At 37.2% G+C, this 24,130-nt stretch overlaps 4 protein-coding genes across 10 annotated transcripts; 3 read left to right on the top strand and 1 right to left on the bottom strand.

Annotated features, from left to right (window-relative positions):
• The first annotated feature begins 2,126 nt into the window (after window positions 1-2,126).
• On the top strand, window positions 2,127-4,416 carry LOC117209759 (DNA-binding protein inhibitor ID-2). Its single transcript, XM_033452115.1, has one exon. It carries the CDS (start codon window positions 2,680-2,682, stop codon window positions 3,061-3,063), a length of 384 nt encoding a protein of 127 aa, XP_033308006.1. The 5' UTR covers window positions 2,127-2,679; the 3' UTR covers window positions 3,064-4,416.
• A 1,645-nt stretch (window positions 4,417-6,061) lies between these two features.
• Window positions 6,062-10,255, bottom strand: LOC117209756 (puromycin-sensitive aminopeptidase). Of its 2 annotated transcripts, none has more exons than XM_033452107.1 (4): window positions 9,992-10,255; window positions 9,381-9,625; window positions 8,916-9,066; window positions 6,062-8,793 (listed from the first exon to the last, which is right to left on the bottom strand). In XM_033452107.1, exons 1-4 carry the CDS (start codon window positions 10,118-10,120, stop codon window positions 6,715-6,717), a joined length of 2,604 nt encoding a protein of 867 aa, XP_033307998.1. In that variant the 5' UTR covers window positions 10,121-10,255; the 3' UTR covers window positions 6,062-6,714. The 2 variants fall into 2 exon arrangements, with proteins under 2 accessions (XP_033307998.1, XP_033307999.1); XM_033452108.1 differs by lacking the exon at window positions 8,916-9,066 and adding an exon at window positions 9,120-9,267.
• Window positions 10,256-11,062: 807 nt separating this feature from the next.
• On the top strand, window positions 11,063-17,484 carry LOC117209757 (cyclin-dependent kinase 14). Of its 6 annotated transcripts, none has more exons than XM_033452112.1 (7): window positions 11,063-11,620; window positions 13,161-13,279; window positions 13,705-13,833; window positions 14,259-14,455; window positions 14,531-14,916; window positions 14,993-15,537; window positions 15,624-17,484. In XM_033452112.1, the coding sequence occupies exons 2-7, from the start codon at window positions 13,201-13,203 to the stop codon at window positions 15,713-15,715; spliced, it is 1,428 nt and encodes a 475-aa protein (XP_033308003.1). In that variant the 5' UTR covers window positions 11,063-11,620; window positions 13,161-13,200; the 3' UTR covers window positions 15,716-17,484. The 6 variants fall into 6 exon arrangements, with proteins under 6 accessions (XP_033308003.1, XP_033308001.1, XP_033308000.1 ...); XM_033452110.1 differs by having other exon boundaries at window positions 13,190-13,279; XM_033452109.1 differs by lacking the exon at window positions 11,063-11,620 and adding an exon at window positions 11,863-12,254 and having other exon boundaries at window positions 13,190-13,279.
• A 250-nt stretch (window positions 17,485-17,734) lies between these two features.
• On the top strand, window positions 17,735-23,083 carry LOC117209755 (RAB11-binding protein RELCH homolog). Its single transcript, XM_033452106.1, has 16 exons — window positions 17,735-18,089; window positions 18,356-18,556; window positions 18,890-19,048; window positions 19,126-19,478; window positions 19,565-19,675; window positions 19,755-19,999; window positions 20,077-20,387; window positions 20,470-20,756; window positions 20,835-21,162; window positions 21,244-21,397; window positions 21,464-21,587; window positions 21,663-21,933; window positions 22,028-22,163; window positions 22,311-22,510; window positions 22,580-22,841; window positions 22,908-23,083. The coding sequence occupies exons 1-16, from the start codon at window positions 18,038-18,040 to the stop codon at window positions 23,053-23,055; spliced, it is 3,342 nt and encodes a 1,113-aa protein (XP_033307997.1). The 5' UTR covers window positions 17,735-18,037; the 3' UTR covers window positions 23,056-23,083.
• The last annotated feature ends 1,047 nt before the right edge of the window (window positions 23,084-24,130 follow it).

Genomic DNA, 24,130 nt, shown 5'->3' on the forward strand with positions numbered 1-24,130 from the left:
TCTCCCTCGCCTCCTCCTCCAACGCAATTTCACCGAGACGTCTCGTGGGACTCGTATCCGAAACGTAGCGCATAATAAAGGACTCCGCTCGCTGTGTGTCCGTAGCGCCGGACAACGGATGGGTTCTTGTCCCGGCGACCGGTAACGAGACGCCGAAGTAACCAGAGAGTCACGAGGAGCGAGAGCGAGATCGACGAACCGGCGATCGGAGGAAGACCACGAGAGCGTGGAGTCGTATGTATACGCGCTAGCACGCAAAGTCGAGAAGGCGAAAGAGTCTCGGCGCTGGGCACCTCGCGCATGTATACATATATGCGTGCACGTATATATAGATATGCTATACACGCGCGTACATATATAGAAAACCGTAGCCGGAATCATGGTGTACAGGTTGGCGGTGCACGGTGCCGCGAGAGCTCGTGAACCATGAGCATGCATGAGAGGACGGTGGTTGTCGTCGATGATGGTGGTAGTGAGACGACGCGAGTCGGTGATGGTGGTGGTAGCCGTGATGGCTAGTGGCTGGCGCCGCCGGACGTTCAACAATGGTCGTGTCTCCCCTTCCCCCCTCCCCGCGACCGCGTACAGCCGCGCAGCTCTCCCACCCCTCCACCCGCGCCTAGAACCCTTAGCGCGCACCCCCTCCTACCCCGCCGCCACACCGCTATGCCTTTGCCCCCTCCCCTCAAGCGCCGCCGCCACCAGTGTCCCTCTCGTCGTGGGCAGCTTTAGCTTTAGCGGCGTCGCCCTTCTCTTCCACGCCCGGCTTGTCCCGCCGACGCCTCTGGTCCCATGGTCGTCAAACACCCCCGACTACGGTTGGCTTCGAGCCGAACGATTTTCGCTGGAACAAGCTCCATGACCGGGGAGGAGGTGACGGAGATAGCGAGCAGGCGTCCAGCAGGAATTCCTGGCGGCGTTCCTGCTCGTGCCTTTCCGCGAATTATTCGTCGCCTCGGCTCACGATACGTGTACCCGTCCGCTTCTGTCGGATTTTCTTCCCTCTTTTCTCCTGTTTGTCTCGCCTCGTCCTTTTTCACTGCTTCTTCGGTTAGCTGCTGGCTACAGCTTGTGAATGGAATATAAGGGATGCCTTATAGGGGGTAACAGAACGTCGTTTGGAAGAATGACGAGATCGATGGTTTGGGAACGTGTTTGTACGTACAATATGGTGTTCGGCCGTGGTACAGGATTTTGGGTTATATAGAAGTTGTGTACACCTGGTATGGGTAAGGAAGTACGGTTGAAGTTCTTAGGTAGTTTGTATGACTTTGGGCTACATAATACGTATGCGATCATACCGCAGGAAATTAACCCGTGGAAAGAATATATTAATAGAAAATGATATATCATGTGACACATTTTATACGTTGCTATTTTGGTATTTCCGTACTGATTAAGGAAGCCGAATGTTTGCTTTGAATAGTAGCAATTGTTTCCATCGGTTGTTTAATAACTACCGTATTTGTAGCTGTACATTGACGAATAAATTAAATTTATGAAACGAACTACCTACGCGATATCCTGCCAATATGTATATCCCTTTTAATTTAATTAAACTACGTACCAAGATAGATGGCGACAATTACAAGATCTAAAGTCTAAAACAAAAAGAAAAAAGGAAAAATTAGGTAAAAGAATCTAAATATATAATATCAACTATATTCAAATAATAATAAATATCAACATTCTTCTTTAATAAACCAATCTAGCCAGCATTAAGAACAAAGACCGATGCGACACGAATACCACTTTATACTTCGCAGTAAAATAATTTTTCTAAAGAAATCGACGCTCGGTTCACATGTACCGGCAAATAGCCCGCGCAATCGAGTACAGTGCAAACAAGATTATCGTCGATTACATTATCTCCGATCACAAATAGCGGCCATTTTTTTCAGTCGATCGAAAAGAAAGAGAAAAAAAAAGAAAAAAGAAATTACCCATGCATAAATATTTACCAAAAGTGCATATATAAATAGGTCAGATAACAATTCGTTTCGTGAGCGATTCGAATCCAACGCTATTTTATTCGGGCAGCGATTGCGCCGTATGGATAGTGGAGGCGTCGCGGGTAGAACGGTACCGGGTGGGGGAAAGCTATATAAGCGCGCAGGTGAGGGGCGGAGGCCAGTTGATTTCGATCCGTCGAGCGTAACGTGTACGTTACAAGGAGTACGCTGCACGCTCTTTTCTTGCGCACTCGTTGCGTTCGGAATAGTCATCAGAAAATTTCTCTTCTCGAATTAACAAACAGTTCGATCAAGGCGATGTTCAACGCGAGTGTAACTATCTTGCGATAACACAGACAGCCATAGAAATAGTGTGTGACGTTGGTGTTGTAAATCGTCAAACTTCACCGAAAGGAAAAAGGAGCGGCATACAAAAGTGGACGGAATTAGAAAGAAGAACGAAAGACCAAGATCGCGCGAGTCTCTACCGCTATCTCGTGCGCTTACTTTGGTGGGTTGGTTCGATCGATAAATACACGGGGTGCGTGCACTGGCGTCCGGCAGATAAGCAGCCGTATATTTCGGAAAGTGTGCTGCCCGATCGAATTAATCGACGACCCACATCTTTTTCGCCGCTTAACTGCTGACTGTGTGCCGTTTAGCGAGCGAACTCTCGCGTCGACTGAAAATCGACCAGAAGTAAGAAACACGCATATACGCGTACGACATGAAGGCGATGGTGGTAAGCCCAGTGGGCGGCAGAGTACCGCCAAGTCGAGGTGTTCTGCACAGCAGCCTGGGCATCAACGGAACTCGTCGTGACCTGGAAGCAGAAGAAGTGGCCGCTTACCTAACGAAGCTGAGATCCCTGGTGCCTGACATGCCGAGGAAACGGAAGTTATCCAAGCTCGAGGTTATCCAGAGGGTGATCGAGTACATCTGCGATCTTCAGACGACTCTGGAGGAAACGAACGTTCATCACGAATCCACCGTAGCGAAAACGACACCGAGGCAACCGTTGCAACCGTTGTTGAATGCCCCGACGACCGTCCCAACGACGACGACAACATCGTCAACATCCACGATCACCGGAATGGTCGCGGAACGGTGACCTGTATCGGCGAACGAGCTCCAGTGAGGTTCAGGTCGCTGCGAGCTTCTTGTCCTCGTGGGCTGACGGCTTGACCTCCGTGTTTCGACGTCGCGGGATTGTTCGAGTCATCTTCGGGGAGTTGAATCGAGAACTCGGCTCATTGTGGTAGCGTTTCACCGGAAGAACGTTGCTACAACCATGTTTTGTGCTCGTCTTCGACTGTATAGAGATTTCTTGAAGATTTCGAAGGTCCAGAAGGGAAACAGGGATGAAAGGTATCCTGATGTTCAGGTATTCGGGAGAAGAACGGGATTTTGTCGAGCGTTTCGAGAAAAGAGCGAGGACATCGAATAGGGATGCGCTCGACGTCTCGAGGCGGCGCGGCGCCTGAAGAGAAGAACGAAGACGACGTGAAAGAAGGACGACGAAGCGGGCCGATTACGGCCGATCTTAACTTCTTTCTTCGAGTAAAGATGTAAATACTTGTACATAGAACTCACCGCATTCCTCGCACGAGACCCCTTTTCTCATCTTTTAATCGATTCACTTCTTTTTTGATCCACCAAACTCTCTCCGCCTTCCGACCTCCCTTCTCCGATTCTTATAATCCTCTCCTAATCCGAACTGTGTTACACGTGTCTCGTTTCTCGATATCGCGAACGACGATCGCGTTGATCTTTTTTTTTTTTTATCATTCTCTTGTTACTTTGTTTCGTAATTCCGAATTGTAACATATAGAAAGATCGTTTCTTCGCGTCGATTGATTTTATAATATTGCAACTATTCGTTTCGACAAGAAATTCCGATAGTTTAGTTCGAAATCTAGGAAATTTTTCTATAAATGTTCGTTTTAGAGGAACGAATGTATATTTAAGGATCGACGAAGATCGAAATCGAATTGATCACCTGCGTTTTAATTGTAAGTACCACCCCCTCGTCCGCAACCAGTCGTGAATGGATCGCCTTTCCTTTTCTTTCGTAGTTTTCGCGTGGAAGAGAAATGTTTATCATCGCGTTGATCAGAGCATGTATTATTTTGAACTCCCCCTTGTAGATAATAAAGCGAATTTATTTGTATTATGAATTATTACATTAATCGCAACGGTCGATTCTATATTATTATTATTATTATATTATATTATTATTACATGATTATCATTGTTATTGCTTTTCATATTATAATTTAGAAATTTTCTCCGTAATTATTGTATATTCGCGAAGACTGAAAGGCTGTAAAGTGTAAGTATATTTGATGTGCGAGTTGATTATGCTCGCTCGCGCGCGAAATAAAATACAAACTGTGTCCATACGATTACTTTTGTGTATACTGTTTTCTCATCGACGATGATCCCTCCCCTTAACAGATTAGTTGATTAACAAAAAAAAAAAAGGATAAAAAATATCGTTTAAGCTGTAAAAAGCGTATAAAGAGGAAAATGCAACTTGTAATTTCAACTAATTATATCGTGAAATGTCTTTTTTCTTATAATGTAGAACAACGTTTGTCTTTATTTCGACTAATAATTACAAACAAAATTAGGACTGTTTCTATTTTTATGCTCGCCACTGTGCGCAACGCTGAGAAGAAATAAGAGAAGAGTCGTATATTTATGTAAGTTGTTATCCAACAGAAAATCTCAGCCTTTCGAAGGATACTAAAGGTAAAAATATAACTTGACAATATATTTCCTTCTTCATAAATATAATGTTCCAAAGCACGCAGCCTTTTCGTAAAATATCGCCAATAAATTCATATATACCTTACTTTTGCCATTCTCCTCCAAGTTTTACCCTAAAAACTTCTAGCGATTACGCCAGCCCTTCTACCCGATCTCCAATCCGGGAGATCCATCTGATACCATAATCCTTTCACCCTCGGCCCAACGCATACATCACGCTAAATTGCCCAAGGCGTTCGAGTATAAAGTCTTAATCATCGATAAAACGATTCGAATAGGTGATATATCCCGCGCGTTCGTTCCTGCCAGCACAGGTGCCTATTACAAGAAATAGAATGGTCCAATAAAGGTTTCCTTGGTCGACGAGACGCAATGGAAAAGCCAACGAAGTTGTTGGCGAATAAGGTGTTCCGGGGACATTACCTCGAAAAAGGGACTGTTCCCGACAATCGAGCTCAACCCGTAACGATCCCCATCGGCAATTTCTTCTCGTTAGGTCGCTGCATCGCTTTCAACGATAAATCCGCGAGCGTCCCGTGGAACACGCGCGGGGTGGGCTGACTTAAATGGACACACGTGTACGTAATAATCCGTGCACACGTGCGAGGAGGAGGCGGCCCTTCGGATGGTCGTCCTCGTCGAGGCAAGGAGAGGACAGGGCTGGTAGTGGTCGCACGATGTATCGTTGTAGGAGTTCGCTAAGTTCCCGTATTGATCGTGTGTCCCCTGTCCCGGGTCGCGTGCGCGCTCCTGGGAACCTCGAGACCACGGAATACCCACGGGAACTGATTCCGTCCGAGCGCGTGTGCCCCCGGCCCGGCTAGCTCTCTCATCCCTTCGGCCACTCGAGTTTGCTTCGTATTCATACGGTGAGATGGGGAGGAAGCACCGTAGGGAGATAGAAAGAGAGAGAGAAAGAGAAAGAGAGAGATAAAGAGGGTGGCGAACGACTAGTCGACGCAAACCACCAGGCTGGATACACGCGTGTGTACGCGCTAATAAACGAAAGTGGAAGCTGACTCACGGCAGCACAACCCTCCTACGCGGGTTAAAAGAGCTGATCAATGCTGGGGATAAGGAGCGAACTCGTACTCCGCAACCGTCACCTTGCGAGCGTGTAACGACGCTTAAGTGACCGATATGACTTCTGCTCGCCCACGCGTGCTTCAATCACGAGATACCGAGGAGGCGGAGAGTTTCATAGGTTGGAGGCTTGAGGGGTGGATTCTGGTTGTTATAAATTTGATGATCAATAAAATGTGAATATGGTCGATCAAATGAAATTTTTAATACTGTTAAATATTAAGAACGGAGAAAGCTAATTGAATACGTAGTCGTAAAGATACAAGCGTAGAAGTATTTATTTCAATTTTCTCGGTTATAGTACGTGATATAAATGAGTTTCTGCAGCTACACGCTTGTTTTCTTTCTTTTTATTCATCTTGATTCACTCATTTTACTCATATTATAAAAGTGGTAAACACTAGTGCGCGGTTTTGAGACATCATGCTTATCGGGGAAAGAACTTACATCGTACGTGAATCATAAAACTGGGGAAGTAAATGCCAAAGAATATAATGCAGCAATTTAAAAAATGCCGTCGTCATTCGATAAAGTTCGGTAGTACGGACTGTAATATCTTCTCGTAACTCTTGTACATTCGTTTGAAAGAATTGCAACGAAATTTGCAACGAAACAACGAGCAACTATGCACGCAGTCGAGGTTCCTTTGAAGCAACTGTTGTATATGTGTACCCGCTGTGTGTATGCGTGTGTATATGTATGTCTGTAAAGGCGAATTCTACGATGTCGTGTGTTACAAGAGAATCCTTGTAACCTTCTCTTTTTCTCTAAATTGACTCGAAGCAACTCGTGTTTTATTTTTAATACGTTCGCAGGATGGCATACTGTAGCCCTTTAGATTTCCTATTGTATGAGAAATTGTAACAAGGTAAGGACAAGAACTCAAGATAAATAACTCATGGTACTACTAAACATGAGTGATCAAGTATTCCTTGATAGAGTCTTTATCCCTGGCAAGCCATGCCGCGTTCAATCTGATGGATTCGGCGCTCTGTTGGACCGTTCTTTCGGTTCCCGGTGTCGGGTGGTTCTTGAAGAATTCCTCGACATCTTTGGCTCGTTCCTCGGTAACGAAATTCTCCGTAGTGAATTTCACCAATCTTGAAATCAAGAAACCGCCACCGTATCGATCGAGCAGGGTCTTCCAATTTTCCTTGAAAAAGTCCCAAGCCATCACGCGGCCTTTGTAAGTCATTGCCACCGACATGATAGCAAACACTGTGTCCTGAGCTCTAACTTCGTCGCTCATAGCGAAATCTAGAACCTTTGCCAACAAGGTTTCATCTTTGATCGCACCTAGCGCTCTCAATATTCTGTCTTTCTCTTCGTGCAAATCTGCCTCTCGATAAAGCCTCAGCATGGTTTCATAAGTGTCGGCATCGCCAACAGAGAGTACAGCCCTGTAAACAGGGCTGCGTAAATCGGCAGCGAGTAGCGTGATGCCAGAAACGTGCAACTCAAATCTCTTTTTCGCTTCTTGTATAGTATCCTCGTCGTTCAATGCTGCCATACGACCTAGAACAAGGGATCGTAGAAGGGTGTCCAGATGACATTCATTAGGTTTAGGATCCCAGCCTAGTTTGTTGGTGATGTCGCGCATCAAGTTACGTCCAAACGCTTTGAACGAATCCTCAAAATCCAAGTGAGACACGAGAACTCCGATTTTTCCTAGGCTATTGACTATACTAGACCATACAGTGAAATTGTCTTCATGTTGAAACGCTTGCATAAGTTGAAGTACTTCTACGGTAGAAGCATGACCAGCTTGTACCATAGCAAATAGATCGTCCAATAGACCCAGTCTATCTAAGGGAGGTAACGCGTGATCTTTGACAGCCGGTAACAAGAGAGACAATGCTTCTGGGCTATAGTGAGTCCTGTAGAAACCGATTGTTCCAGGGTTGATCTTTACCCAGTGATCTTCAGGAACGTTTTTGACTCGAAACTCTTTCGTCTTCTCGTCTAACAAAGCCTTAAGTACACACTCCTCTGGATTCTTCGACGTACTTATGCTAATTGGTATGATCCACAAACTGTTTCCGGTATCCACGGAACCATCAGCTAGGAATCTTTCCTGAGACAGAGACAGAATTCGATCGCTGCCTTCTTGACGATGTTGAACTCTGACAACAGGGAATCCTTGCTGCTCGGTCCAAGTGGACATCACGCTGCGTACGTCCTTATTGCTGGCTTCCTCCAGAGCGTCCCAAAGATCTCCAGTTTCTGCATTGGCGTAGCTGTGCTTTTTCAAGTAGAGATTCATACCTTTTCGAAAATCGTCGTCTCCAATGTAGGAATGCAACATTCGAATAACACATGCCCCTTTATTGTAAGAAATGTCATCAAAAATCTCATCGATTTCAGAAGGGTGACCGACTGGTACCTCGATCGGATGACTATTCTTTAAAGCGTCAAGCTCTAATGCTCTGATGTACGTGTCTGTCACAAATTGAGTCCAAATATCGTATTCGGGAAACAGATGGGCAACGCATAAGAATTCCACAAACGAAGCGTATCCTTCGTTTAACCATAAATGCGTCCACCATTCCATGGTTACGAGATTTCCAAACCATTGATGCGCCAGTTCGTGCGCTACGACTAAAGCGATCCACTGTTTCCGCACGGCGGACGTGTTTTGTGGATCTACTAGAAGACAAGTTTCTCGATATGTAACTAAACCCCAATTTTCCATAGCTCCGGATGAGAAATCAGCAATCGCGATAAGATCAATTTTTGGGAGTGGATAAGCAATTCCAAAGTAGGTTTTATAATATGGCAGTACTTTTGTCGCTACTTCCAACGCGAACTGTCCTTGTTCTTTCTTCGATTTCGGGGTGTACACGCGTACTAGTACACCATCGCTCGATTTGTCTTCTATGTAATCGAATTCACCAACTACCACTGCTACTAAATATGTCGACATGATTGGTGTCCTCTCAAATACTAAAGTCTCGACCGATTCATTCGTTACCTTGCTTTTAATAGGCTAAAACAAATAAATAAATATTTCTTCTAAAATTATGTATATGTTTAATAATATTAATGTTTATTTAAAAAAGAAAACAAAAGAAAAAATAAATAAAACCACATGTGCTAGGCGCTGCTTACCATATTGGAAAGTGCTGTAAGACCTGACGGTACATTTAGAGTAATATCAAACGTGGCTTTGTGTGCTGGTTCATCCCAGCATGGGAAGCAACGTCTAGCATCTGTTGGCTCGAATTGAGTTACAGCTGCATGTTCAACAGTTCCATTGGTCCTGCAAACACATAAAAGATCCTTGTTATTTTAAAAATGCCAATCATTGCTTACCATATTTGATAAACCAACAAGTGACATATCACGAGGAAGCACAAGTTGTATACTAAAAGTAGCTTTTAATAATGGTTCATCCCAACAGGGAAAAAGTCTACGAGCTGATGTAGGACATAAATAAGTTACAGCATAGTACTTATTTTGTCTACAAAATGTTAAATTCTTATAATAAATGATAAAAAAAAAATGTATAACTCTTATAATAAAATAAATATTTGATAGAATCATATTATTATAATTCTATACAAATTGTAGTACCCAATGTATTTGCTTCTATAGAAACCCTTCATTTTATCATTAATTTCCCCAACAAATTCCAAGCTCAAGTATCCACTTCTACCCATTGGTAATTTTTCTTCAAATACCAAAGTGGCTGTTTCTTCGGGTGAGCAAACTTCAATTTGTTTTGTTGGAATAACTTTTCCATCATTATCATTAAAAATTACGCTCTTTATATCAATGTCCAATGAATTTAAAACGATAGTGTCTGTAGACGATTTGACCTGCAAATATTAAAAAATCATAATTAATAAAGTGACAATAAAATTAAAAGAACGTAACATTTAACATCTTGGCATAAAACATCAAATCAAATATCTTTCATATGACTATCTTATCATGTTCTACTTTTAGTAATCATACACATTTTCAGAATTTTAAGGACAGATAAAGCAAGATAAGAAAAATGCCTTCAAATTTACTGTCATTCAAGGTTATATTAGAATTTGTTTTATATATAGCGTATAAATTTTGTGGTTATGTTTGCCATATGGTCAACATTTTTTGTTCTATCATTCAAATTACAAATTTACTAGGAGCCACGTGAATAATTAATATGCCAATGAGTGATCTAGATTGACTGAGCTTACGTCAATGTGCACATCCTCCTTGCCGTCGAAAACAAAAGTTTTCAGATTCGGTGACAAAACGATATTATAGTGGTAAGGCTGAACATCTGTGGGCAGCCGACGAAATGGCTTTTTTTCTACACTTGACATCGCTCGATGTTGAACCGCGATTCGAAAAATCCTTAAATATCGAAATGTCTTAAAACCCGTTTTGAGCTTTTCCTTTTTGCCGACTCACAACGCGAAAGTATGCACTAACACGCAACGCCTCAAACCATCGCAGACGCATGCGCAATATGCATGCTATACACAAAGATGCGAATAAAAATGGAACTATAACTGTTAAAAAGAACAAATCACGTGCTCTGATGTCGCCATGGACATAAACGCGCAAATTTTGATTTTAATCCATATCCTATACTCGCACTAAAAATTTCAGTGTTACTGTTTTATTCCAACTATATTAATTTTTAATTCCTTAATATTATAATTTTCCTATTTTCATTGAAAACAAGTCGTTGTTTCACTTTTTACTTGACTTAAATGTAAATATTTTGTAAAATTGTTTAATTAACTGTACACGCGCGTCCGTACTTGAAGTGAATTGAATTAGAAAAAGATATAAGTTGCATAATTTAGGTATAGCTAGAATAAACGGTTAACGCTTGCCTATGATTATATAATATACAGAAAGGAATATTATACTAGGAACTTGTTTAGGTATATTTTACAGTAATGAAAAGTAGATTTTAAACTAGCCGAGTATGTAATCGTGTTTTAAGAATAGTTTGTCAACAATATGGCAAATAAAAACAAATATTGATATTTGATATTGCTCGTAACATGAAAACTGACAATATGTAATTGATGACTTTATTTATTTTGCAAAATAAATATAAAAACTCACTTTAAGACTCATATACATATTATTAATTAAAAGGATTACACAATGCAATGAAATATATACAATGTAACTCCAGCACCAAAAGAGTACGATAACGAAATCCAGATGGGTGTAAACGAACACGTATGAAAATCCTATTGAGTAGCCATTCTGGTTGTATGTTGTATATACCCAGGCCAACGTAGATCGGCCAGTTTCAGACTTTTGTCTGTGGCGCGAGGCAGTAGTGGGGCTATGGGAATAGAGAACTTCGTGGGAGAAGTTTGTTCTCGCGGATGAGTTATTCGAGGTAGTGGTGGCGTGCGCGAGCACCCGCCATATATCCAGGAAGTCGCGATAGAGAAACCCGGTTGCAAAAGATATTTGAGATATTTCACTGAATCGAGAACGTGTAAACGTTCAGCGAGGTCTAACCGGGGATAATATCGGCGGAGCCCATAGCACGGCGAGAGCGCACGGCGCGAGATCTTTAAGCGGTGAACGGGAAGACGGTGGTGTGTTTTTCATGGCGATCAGTTCATTAGGAAAGTATCGTACCCTGCCACCGATGTACAAGATACGGGAAAGGTGAAGGAGGTACTCGCCGGACCTGACCTGCCCGAGAAGAACACCACGAAACATAGCTTCTCACATATACACACACACTGTGCGTCACCGCCCATATGTGATGTGTTTCGTGCGTTCGAGCGAATGAGTAATCATGTACTGTCAAGACAAGGGCTCCACCGCCTCCAAGAGCAAAGAGGGTAAGTTGACGCCCGCGAGATCCGACTATCACAGAACTAATTCCCCCGGCTGCTCCCCCCCCTTTTCCATTTTTCCGCAGCCTTAGACCGTGTCCTCGACGCTCGTGTACCGCTTTCCGTTTTTACCCTCTGTTCGTGTTTCATTGCGAATTGAATCGTCTCTCTGGTTTACACATGTGGACTTGGTAAAACACAATCGAGTAGTGTCGGACAGAGTGTCAAAAGTTGCGCGATTATGGGGGCGGACATTGGTCCGACAAAGAGAGACAAAGTGACAGGCGAAGAGAGTGCAGCAAAGAGAGAGGCAAGGAGAGCGTGTCGTTTACTAACGAGAGGGGTGGGGGCGGACAGTATGTATTTCGAAGAGAGAAACGACTCATGTACATTCTTGGCGAAGCTTTTTATCGAACTTCGGTTGCGTAGACAAGTTTATCAGATGTGATATTGTATCAAAGTTGTGCATCGTCACCTCGAGTGCTCTGGATATTGTAGTGCATTTCCATTGCCGCGAAAACGTTACTCGTAGAACCGCGACAGATGCGTGAATGGAGAAAAGTGCTTTTGTGTACGGGGAAGCATGCGGAACACCGTGAAATGAGATGTGGAGTCAGTAGTCACTCTAAAGATTATCAACGTAATTTATCTATCGTTATTTCACACGTTATAACTAAACTTTCTTTAGTTCATTGACCTGTAGTAACAACACATGTGCGTATACGCATGTATGTACATTGTACGGTGTATATACGTTATACATGAGATACATATAACCATACACATCATGTATTTATGTATGCATATATTTATCAAACATCTAATTATTTGTTGCTTCCTAACAATGGAATTCATGTTTATAGAGCTATAAGTTATTTGCTCTTAAGATATAAACTATAGGTTTTTAAAGAAAAACTTATCTTTTATTTGAAAAAATGTATGATCACTTTCAAATTCTCATTATCATTATGTATTAGCATATCATTGTTTCAATATCATAATCTGCTAACAATTGTTCATGTTATGTATTAATTCATGAATTTAATTAGATATGAATTTTCTTCAATAGAATAACTTTGTCAATGCAGTTGAACAACTGGTGCTATTATCTTTTCGAATTGAGCATACATACTTATATGGTACATAAATTAAGAAAGAATGTCGTTTGTATTTGTAGAAGCAGTTATAAACTCTTCTGCTCTACTATTTCATTGTTTCAACGAACATACTGTTACATGGTGGTAATCTTTACTTTATTTAACAGAAGAAAAAATATTGTTATCTATATAAACAAGATATATTCTTCTTTCTGAAAGAAGTGTTCATTGATAATATTGTCATATATATATAGCACTTTATCCAAGACAAATATATCTTACACATCCCTGCCACTATTAATCATAAGATTGAGGAACACTGGCATTGCACACTGCATGATGTCATCACACATGTAATAGTCCATAATGTTTGAATTATTCTGAGTTTCTTGGTTATATATTATAGTACGCCAATGTCTGAATTTATATATCTTTGTTTTGATTTACAGTTGCTAAAGATTGCGCTTATTATGCACAGGGTCTGTGACAATGCGGGAGAAGAAAGGAGGTGCTCTTAGCAGAGTACAAAAACTGAAAAAAAGGCTTAGCCACAGCTTTGGAAGACTTTGTAAGTATAATCAAAATTATCTAATGTTACACAACATCGATATATTATGTAAAATACCTTATAAAATAAAAAGATAAGAAGAGTTTAATACCTATTACTTAAATATAGTACTTTTTCATTATATAAAGATAGGTCATAAAAGAATTAATGTCCATTTAGACACTTAAAAGGTTCCACAAATATAATTTCATTATCATTGGTATTAGTTTTGTATTGTAAAATAATATTGCTTATCGCATGTACTTCCAAGTTAATTAAGTAATTGCTACTCTGATCTTTATTTACATTTTTTACTTTATCTATTTCTTATATTGAATTGTATAGTAAAGATTGATAAAAAATGTTTTTAATATTAGTTTATCAAAATTATTGATTAAAAAATTATTGATATTAATAAATATTAATTATTGATTTGTCTATTTTAGCAATATCAAAAGAAGAGGCTGATGATGCTGCAAACAGGGGTCAACTGCCATATAATGGCTATTCCGAGGAGTTCCTAGACCGTTTAGAACCAAACGGCAATATACCTGCAGATAAGGATCGTCGTTATGGTAAGTGCAAAATTTATTTATTATAAAAGAAAATATTATATTTTTTATAATATATGGTATGACTATAAATAGTTTAACGAATAACTCTATTTATCAAACTAAGTTTTTATAGTGCACATTGGCACTTATCAGGAAGCTACATACCATCTTTTTTTTGAAGTCATAACATGTTAAATAGATAACTGTTATGAAAAACATTTACATCGGGGTTTGATATCTGTGGTAAATATTTGTTACTTTAGTAGTTAATAGAAACCAGTAGTATGATTAAATTGACCCATTATAATGTATTGTTTACTAAATATGTATTGCACATACACTAAAATTTTTTTGTATTAATAAAATATTGAGGGATTATGATTCTACGTGGATTCCTATTGCTGTTATTTTAAAGAAAGTTTTAAGGACGAAATTGGATGTCATAGAATGGACAGGTGTGGGCGACCATGAGAGAGTGCATCGGCAGCTTTCCGTTTCTAGTGATTCCAAGCTTCTCGACGAGGATATACGTGAAGAAGCGAGAGTAATCTTAAGACCTCGGCGTCCACCACGACCCAAGTCAGAGGTCTTCCTTGGGCCAGATCCACCTCCTAGAAGAACCAAGAGATTTTCAGCATTTGGGGTAATGCTAGACTCATATTTACTTATATTCTTTCAACATTTTAGTGTTAACAAGTGTTTATGCTTATATTCGCAGGGAGATTCTCCTTTCGGTAAATCCGAAGCTTATATAAAACTGGAACAATTAGGGGAAGGATCGTATGCCACAGTGTTCAAAGGCTATAGTCATCTTACAAATCAAATGGTGGCACTTAAAGAAATTAGACTACAAGAGGAAGAAGGTGCTCCATTTACTGCCATCCGCGAGGCAAGCCTTCTTAAAGAATTGAAGCATAGCAATATCGTTACTTTACACGATATAATTCATACGCGCGAGACTCTTACTTTTGTTTTTGAATATGTTCATACTGATCTATCGCAATATATGGAGAGGTATGGAAGCGGTAATGGTGGTCTAGATCCACGAAATGTTAAACTATTCTTATTTCAATTATTAAGAGGATTGGCGTATTGTCACCGCAGGTAAAGGCACGCGTACATATAAATTTAAGATTTTCGAGTTTAATATTAATAACTAATTTATCGTATGTTAATTTAGGAGAGTATTACATAGAGACGTGAAGCCGCAAAACTTGTTAATCAGTGAAATAGGAGAACTTAAACTAGCAGATTTTGGTTTAGCGAGAGCTAAATCTGTACCGTCACATACGTACTCACATGAAGTTGTGACATTATGGTACAGGCCACCTGATGTTCTTTTGGGTTCCACAGAGTATTCTACCTCGCTTGATATGTGGGGAGTAGGTTGCATATTTATGGAGATGTTGACTGGTGAACCAACATTCCCAGGTGTACGCTGTACGTACGACCAACTTGATAAAATATTCAAAGTATTGGGTACTCCTACTGAAGAAACTTGGCCTGGTGTCACACACCTGCCAGGATATAAACCACATAGACTGGGATTCTATCCTCCACGAAAATTGGGTCTTTCATTTCCTAGACTCTATGATATTGCCGAAGGTGATAGTATGGCATCGTCGCTTCTGCAGTTAAATCCGGATCAACGGATTGGAGCTGAAGAAGCGTTAAGGCATTCTTACTTTGCCTCTCTTCCTAGAAAACTATACGAGTTGCCTGACGGTAAGTTCAGTATATTTATTAAAAAAATATATATTTATCTTACTGGAACTGTAATTTGTCATTGATCGGATATTATTTCTTTACAGAAGTATCGATATTTAGTGTTGAAGGTTGTCATTTGTATACAAATTCGAGGCACGGGTGTGCAGATTCGCGTCACACAGCCCTTAAGACTTGAGGTTAAAGTAAACGTAAAGAAAAAAAAAGTAAATAATAAGTAATTCCCAAATTCACATGTTCAATGAAACGTTCATTCTCATACAGATCAAATTCACACAGGCAACATGCCTTAATTCACCTACACGTTATTTCCACGCGCGTCAATCGCTCTTTCTCAGGGCTGCTCTACAAATTCCAATCATCGTTCACACACATGTTGATATGTGCACACACAAACATGAACACATTCATATACATAATTGCGACATTCGTATTTTTGTTTCTTTTTTTCCTTTTTTTTTTCAAGACTAGTACACATGTATCAAATGAATTAACGAAGATAAATTATTAACTGGCGAAGAAAATACGAAAGTAAGCTATCTGTGGCTAAATGAAGTAAAACGATTTTATGAGATTTGCACGCTCGATTTAGAAAGCAAAAGCACGCACGACCCATCCTCGCACTTCGTCCAAATACTAGATTTAGATTGATACCAATCAAAAAAAAAAGTACTACACCGCCTTGTGTCTCTTGATCCCAAACTGAGTGAAGTCTGGAGATGGCGGTTTCTGGTTAGAAAAAATATAATAAAATAATTATAACTTAGAAAAATTCTGGAAGACCTGTAATACTTTATATGAATTTTATGCTGTTTTTGACTTTACCGTTGGTTGCTGAGACAGTTGAATATATTGGTATATAACGAAAAAAATCATTGTTCGAATTAAAACTAGTTGTTAATTATATGACGTGATGATAGAAAATAAATAGAAGTTTAAGAAAATAAGATATCAATACGAATCAAGTGTCGTAGCTACCAACACCAAGAAACACGGCAAGACTAACGAAAAAAAACTCATCGTTGATGATATCGACGGTAGTGATCTAGTTGTAAGAATTAATATTAGCATCTAGGGTCGATCAAAGTTCATTATCGACATTTACAAAGTAGTATCTATCAGTGATAGTAAAACAAGAACGAAGTAATAATTATAGACGTAATCAAATCCAATTTGTTCAATCGCTCATATATTTAACAGCCAATGGTGCTTGAACGAATTGTAGGAATAAAATGTTAATAATTTCGTATTAGTTACTTAGAATGGACCGTTCGGCCAATCTTGTTTCTAAATGGTTTTCGATGACCATATATCTAAACGAACCAACTTTAATAATGTTGCAATAGTAATATAGGATAACATAAAGCGGTGTTACAGTCCTTCCGAGTTTTCTCTAAGCTACGATGATTATTACGGTAAAATATTACTCCTTTAGTAGTTACATTTATACCGATTTTTCAGCACACTTATAAAAATATCAACGAGGCGAAAGCAAAAAAGAAAAAAAATTGAAAAATATTTCGAAAAAATTTGAGACACGTTATTACTACTATTATTACTTATTAAAAATTATTATTTGAAAAAAGACGCGCAGAAGGTAGATTGTATATAGAACAACAGGTTCGTATTACTGATGATGCTGAGATAGCTGAGCTGAACTAATAAATGTGACTTTGTAATAAATTAAAGCGTAGTTCGGTACACTTCAGACCCTATTCTTTGTTAGGTTTTTCCATGTGCAGCAAGCCACAGGATCGTTTAGACTTTTAAGTGTAACATAATACAAAAACACTTATATCTGTAATACTTGTTCTGCTTAAGTATTAATTTTATACACATTTATTTCCTTATAATTATATTTTATTTGTAATTTTTCTAAGAAATTATTGATATTCAAATTGCTTCAAACTTGTACTGAGAAAGATAAAGAACTATGTTTTTGAAGTACATGTGTATGTTGAAGAATTTATACCTTTTATGTGTTATTCAGTGTACCATGGAACTAGAACCTTTATAAATTATTTAAATATTTTTTAAAAACTAGAGGTTTAAGTTTTGTCTCGTTTTATAATATTATACAAAATGCTTACAAAAAGAACGGAAATTTAATTTTACTTATTAAGAGGAGTTAATTATGCATTATTTCGATCCTTCAACAATTTGACCTAATTGAATTTTATAATGTAGTATTAGTCGCATAAATTTATGTTAATCTGATATACAAATAGTTAAATACATTATTGCGAGAGATCTTTTAAGAATTCACGTGTTCATAGTTGCCAGTTCAAAGGCGCTAGTTTACTAACTGACATCACGGAGGGTAACATGGCTTTGTTGTCATCTTAAATGCTCTGCTGTGTTGCGTAGAGTCAAGTGATTTCTATTAATATACTTAATCAAATTAATGAAAGCATGGCACGCGCTTGAGTAGGTTACTATTTTATTCATCAACCTAGATGGACATGTCATTCTCTCTTAACGTTCGAACAAAGTGAAAGCTATGGCTGGTGCTACACAAGAGGTTAGAGATCCTCTGTCTACAGACAGTAAAGGTAATAAATATTTTTTAGTAGCTTAATTTTATGAAAAAAAGTTTACACTTTCTATTTTTTAAATAATATTTGCGTATTATACAAAATCACAATTTGAAATAAAAACGTGCTTTTAACGAATATAAATTGTGTCACTGGTACCATAGAATATATACACGTCATCGGGCAAACGTTAGGGCAAACAAATTATCCTATATTAATTTTTAATAATGTGACATTCTTGTCGTGAGAATGTCATAATATTGGATTTTTACTTATTATTTTAGGGTGTGCGACTGCAAAACCAACGATATCATATGAAGAAATTGCTATCAAGCTTTTAAATGAAAAGCTTTTATTAACGGCCTTGGAATTACACGCAGAACTATGCGAAGCTGGAAAAGAATTACCTATTTTAAGAGAATTTTTTTCAAACCCCAATCATTTTGAGAGTCAAAGTATTAAGCCAGAACCATATACTCCTATGCGTATGTATAAAATATATATTACAGGAGTTATTATTTTTCTTATACAAATTTGTAAATAATCAAAATAAATAAGAAATTAATAGAAATCAATACAAAAATTTAATATTAAAATAAATTTTTGTCATTGTATTTATATTGTAATAATTCTTCATTTTTATGTTACAAAAAGATTAATTAAAAATATAAAGAAAATTATGGTTAAATATTAAAGCTTGCTTATTTGTTCATATGTATCTATATTTGTGTGCATATTTCACTTTTTCAAGTAAATTGCGTATTTAATTTCGTAAAATATTGCAAGAGTAATACAATATCTGAATTTTAATTTATTAGCTAGGTCCTCTAGTCAGGCTACTTTAGACTCACTTGATATGACCAGATACTCAGAAGATGGTGCAGGTGTTGATGAGAGAGTAGCAATTCTAGAATTTGAATTAAGAAAGGCCAGGGAAAGTATTTCTGCTCTTCGTGCAAATCTCACTGTAGTAACAGGTTTCTTTCAGTTTGACTATTACAATTTCATAACATCAGTTATGACATAAAAACTGATATTTATTTTAATATTTTAGAGTCAGAAGGGACTACACCTGACAAATGCTCTGATAAGCATCTTGTTACTGGAACACCCATAAAACCTCATGAACAAAGAGCTATAAATTTTCTTGTTAATGAATACCTGTTAGCAAGTTCTTACAAATTAACATCAATTACATTTAGTGATGAAAATGGAAATCAAGATTTTGAAGATTGGCAAGATGTAGGGTTGAATATCCCAAAACCAGCAGAATTATTACAAATATATAGGGAATATATGAAGGCAAATGGATATGATAAATTACCTTCTGTAAGTGTTGGTGTGCAAACTGATTTCTGTGAATTAGAACCAGAAACAGAAGCAGAGAAGGATGAGTTCAAAGAAATGGTTTGTAGATCGTATTTATGAGAAACTTTACCTTCTGGTATGATGTGCTGTATGGATGATTTGTTAAAAAATAGCATCATTAACAGGTAAAAAAAGTAGAAGAACTTAAACAACAGACTGCATTATTAGAACAAGAAAGGTTGGACTTGCAACAATTTATTGCCACTTCAGAAAATCTATCTCAAAATCCAATTAAGGTATAAACTAAATTCGTGTACAAAAATATTAAAAAGATTTATTTTCTAGATTCCTATTATAGATGTACTTTCTATGTAGCAAGGTAGCAGCGGAACGATACAAACGATAAATTCGAATTCTACTACTCCAGATAAGTTTGAACTCCTTGAAACTCCAGCTCGTGATACGTCGACAGTGACTCAAGAAGCCGAGGAAGACGATAGCGTTTCTGTTGTTGTTAGTCTTGGTGAAACAGATCCTGGAGATAAAGAATGGACTAGAATTCAATTGCCTAGGGTGGACGTTACTGAAGGATCATCCATCCTTCCAAATCCGCCATCTAGGTATTGTATTTTTTCTCAATAACGTGCATATTTTTTTAATATATAGAAATATTTTATAAAAAATAAGTATTTTTCAGACATTTACCATTGAAATTTAAAATGGAAGTAATATCACATTGTTTAGTAAATGTTCCAAGTTCTGTAATATCGGCAGCAGAAGAAGTTTTCAAAAATGGAGTTACGCGCGATACTCTCGTTCATATTTTAGCACAAACGTTACCTCGCATCGTACCGAATGTTATCTTAAATAAACGCGAAGAGGTAATACCATTAATGTTAAGTGCAATTCGACTTCATAATGACTCTACAGAAAGGGAAAAATTATTACAAATGTTATTCAATCTAAAGAAAAGGCCACAAGAAGATGAAAGGCAATTAATTTTAGCTGGTTAGTTATTAATGCAAATTATCACTGATGATATAATCATTTTAAGTAGAAATGTCTTTTTATTTATTCCTTTTAATACTAGGTTTCGTTGCTATGGCTAAACTTGAAGATGAACCAATGGAAGGTGAAGAAATATTGACCATTTGTTGGGAACAAAGTCAGCATAAGTATCCTGAGAAAAGGTTGTTAGCTGTTGAGTGCTGTTCTGTATTAGCTCCATACATGTCAGTTGGGATAAGAAATTCTTTAATGCTCTCCATGCTTCAGCAAATGTTACTTGAAGATAAAGATCCAACAGTTAGAGCTAGTGTAGTGAGAAGTCTTGCACTGTTGATAGCTTTAATGGATGATCCTGATAAATATTTTCAGGTGCGATATAAAAAGAGAAGTTACTTAACGTTTAATAGAGATTTAAATGTATCGTATCGATGATATTTATTTTTACAGTGTGAAGAATTAGCATTAACGGCACTTCATGACACGTCATCTATCGTCGTTGACGTTGCATCCTCTTTGCTTTTACCAATTTTAGCCCAGTGGGCACTCTGTCTTAAAAGATTACAAACACATTTATTACCACGTATAATATCTAAAGTAAAAAGTCATTTAAAGTCTGGGTATTCTCAACATTCGCCTAATAAAGATCATGTTGATGAAGGAAGAATAGTATCATCAATCGCGGTATTACAGTATTTACTTCCACATATGGTTATTTGCATTGCAGATACTGATTCTGTTAGATCTTATATTGAGCATGGAACACCATCCGATTTACGTGAGTATATCGTATATTTGCGTATAGAAAATATTTAAATAATTGTGACATTTAAAATTTTACATATGTTTTATTATGCAGCTGATGTGTTCCTGAATTTGTGTCATTCCAATATCGTTAATCCAAAGCTATTTTATAATGGAGATGTAGATATAGGATCTCTTCTAAATACGTTTTTTGCAAATACGTGGGAGAATGATTCATGGGGAGAATTAGAGTGGTTTACAAACTCACTGTACTTGATATTTTTCCTTTAAGTTCTCAATCGATACTTTCATATACTTACAATTGACACTTTCAGAGTATTGGACATTTTGGAAATGGTAAAATCTGTTGAAAGTACACAGGAGACCATTTTAAATGCTCTTTTAACATATATTCATTCTTTATGTTTGGGTTTTGGGCGATATATCACGCAAACGCGGGTAAATTTGATATTTTAATGAAGTTTGATTATTATATTATATCACGGACATAATTAACAACCTTCTATATTTTAGATTCAACCGATAGTCGTATCCGAAGTAACTGAACTTGAGCAACAATTAACGACTCTTGCAACAGATAAAAAAAATATGAGTTTGACGTTAATCCCAACATATTTAATTATATTGTCCACTTTAAACGGTATAGATGTTTCTAAGTCTTTAAAACAGTTCCTTGTTGCTTTATCTATGAGTGGCACCAGTATTACTAGTTTACAGATCGGAATCATTATGTTATGTACTCAGGAACATATGCAAGAATACGTCCTTAGTGGTTTATGGGATGGTTAGTTTTATCAAATAGTTTTGATAGAATTTTGTTGTTTTTTTAATTAGAAATTTAGTAATCAAGTTTTGTCTTCCATACTTTTTTTTTATAGGGGTAGTGCACCAAAGACCCATTGTAAGATGTGCAACCGCAACATTATTTGGTTGTGTAATAGCTCACGTTTCCGATCGGTTAGCAAGTGCTAAGGTAGTTCCTGCAATTGTTACGCTCGTTAATGATCCTGATATGTAAGATATCTTTGTAAATATTTCGTTTATTTCAAATTAACTATTTAATACTAAAATAATAATAATAAAACCATTTAATTAAATTAATTAAGTCAATTATCTATTTTGAAGCAATATGAACATTTGTCATAGTTAACATACTTCTAGAACTGTTCGATCTGCTGCAATTCCTTCTCTCGGTCGTTTAATAACGGAATGTAAAGTGAGAGAGATGCGTGATAAAGCACGTTTAACTTTAGAAACCATTGCTAAAGAACCTCAAGGTGTTCCGCCTACTTTAGCACTCCCACTGGTTTCAACATTAGCATTTATTGCCCCTAATTGTCCTCAAAATTATATAGAAGATGGTAAGTTTTTATAAAAATTTGCATTTTTAATATTTAACACGTGAAATTAAAGTCTTTAATTCTGTATAGTTATAGCTACCCAATTAATGGGGATAACTTCATCAGCGTTGCAACAAGGCCGCAAGATCGATCTCATTAGTGCTTTGGTCGAAGCATATTCTGTCTTGGTTTATTGTCCACTGAGTAATCAGTGTGTTTCTGGCGTGTTACTGCCGGGATTGAAATATCTTGAACAATTGGTTAATCAATATTTACCTCAACAGAAGGAAGCTGTTCGGTCACTTTTGCGAGAAGCCGAATCTAGGCAGGATCTTTCAAAACCAATGGAGAGGTAAATACACAACCTGTTTATTTTGAAAATAATTTTGCAGTGGATTGTTTATTGTCGTTTTCTCAGGTCCTTATCAATGAGTTCTGGCCTCTCATTATCAATGGCTACAGTAAATGTAGGACAAGGTGTAGAAGACATGAGACAAAGAGTGAGCAAAATATTTCAACAAAAGACTAGTTCACCAAGTATGTCAAGTATCTTTCGAAAGAAGTAAGATCTTTTTTTGTATTCATGTTTGTACACAAATACTTTTATTACTTTTTATCACAAATTACTTTTTATCATTTCAAAATTCTATATTCCCTTTTCATTGTTTTCAAATTTTATTTATTCATAATTTCTGTTGTACTTACCGCATGCATATGTATTATACGATTAACGGTACAAGCGATGCACAACATTTACACCAATCAGGATATAATATTATGTAAGTATTACTCATTATAATCGGAATACATATAAGTTCGAAGACAATTATTATTGAATATTGCTGTAATGATGTGTGTGCCTTTTAAAATGTAATTTTAAATCACGTAAATTACAAAATCTAAATGTTTGGAGATAGAAGAAAAGTCAATAGTATATTAATTTTGTTTTTTAACTGCACAACTAAGTATAACGTTAAATACTAAAATAGTTGCAATGTTTTATATCGTCATTTTTTTCAAGGCATCGTAATAAGTAGAATGTTGTTATAGTTTGTTATTTTATATTTTGTGACATTATAGTTTATTTATTAAAATGAATCTCACCACTTACTAACGCCGATAATTTATGAACCGTATAACGTTATCGTGCTCCTACTAAAAAAAATTTCAAATATGTTCTGCCATAACACGACTACGAATTTAAAAGTAAAGTTTTAAGAGTATTTGCTATATCTTAAATTATATAAAAAAAATAATTATAGGTAAATTAACTGTGCAAGAAATCGGTTGTGATCATTAAGCGTTGAATGTCGGAAGAGACAATTTCATTTTGTATTACTGTTTGATATTATAAAGCAAAATAGTCTTTATTCTTATCACGTTTAAGCATTTTGTGTGATATTATAGATCTATTACAATTAGAACATATGTATGTATATTTGTACTTAAATCGGTTACATAAATATAAATCGGGTAATATTATCTTCTTCACTGTAAACGAAAGAAAGAAAAAAATTAATCAAATTTATTTAAAATAGATCATATCTTGTAAGAATATTTTATTGTATCTATATATATATACAATTAAATTTCCCGTATATACATATATGTTGATACACATTACATGTATATAATCCATGT

This window comes from Bombus bifarius, unplaced genomic scaffold, assembly GCF_011952205.1.
Source record: "Bombus bifarius isolate JDL3187 unplaced genomic scaffold, Bbif_JDL3187 scf7180000008193, whole genome shotgun sequence".
Taxonomy (NCBI): domain Eukaryota; kingdom Metazoa; phylum Arthropoda; class Insecta; order Hymenoptera; family Apidae; genus Bombus; species Bombus bifarius.

Bases quoted from the DNA above. Each gene is read 5' to 3' on its own strand.
- LOC117209755 (XM_033452106.1), top strand. From the start codon at position 18,038: ATGGCTGGTGCTACACAAGAGGTTAGAGATCCTCTGTCTACAGACAGT. The intron at 18,090-18,355 runs GTAATAAATATT...TTATTATTTTAG, and splicing joins TCTGTCTACAGACAGTAAAG to GGTGTGCGACTGCAAAACCA. The intron at 21,934-22,027 runs GTTAGTTTTATC...TTTTTTTTATAG, and splicing joins CCTTAGTGGTTTATGGGATG to GGGTAGTGCACCAAAGACCC.
- LOC117209756 (XM_033452107.1), bottom strand. From the start codon at position 10,120: ATGTCAAGTGTAGAAAAAAAGCCATTTCGTCGGCTGCCCACAGATGTT. The intron at 9,626-9,991 runs GTAAGCTCAGTC...TAATATTTGCAG, and splicing joins AGGAGGATGTGCACATTGAC to GTCAAATCGTCTACAGACAC. The intron at 9,067-9,380 runs GTACTACAATTT...ATGTGTTTGCAG, and splicing joins TATAGAAGCAAATACATTGG to GACCAATGGAACTGTTGAAC.
- LOC117209759 (XM_033452115.1), top strand. From the start codon at position 2,680: ATGAAGGCGATGGTGGTAAGCCCAGTGGGCGGCAGAGTACCGCCAAGT.
- LOC117209757 (XM_033452109.1), top strand. From the start codon at position 12,158: ATGCGTGAATGGAGAAAAGTGCTTTTGTGTACGGGGAAGCATGCGGAA. The intron at 12,255-13,189 runs GTAATTTATCTA...TATTATGCACAG, and splicing joins TCACTCTAAAGATTATCAAC to GGTCTGTGACAATGCGGGAG. The intron at 13,834-14,258 runs GTAAGTGCAAAA...TGGATGTCATAG, and splicing joins AGATAAGGATCGTCGTTATG to AATGGACAGGTGTGGGCGAC.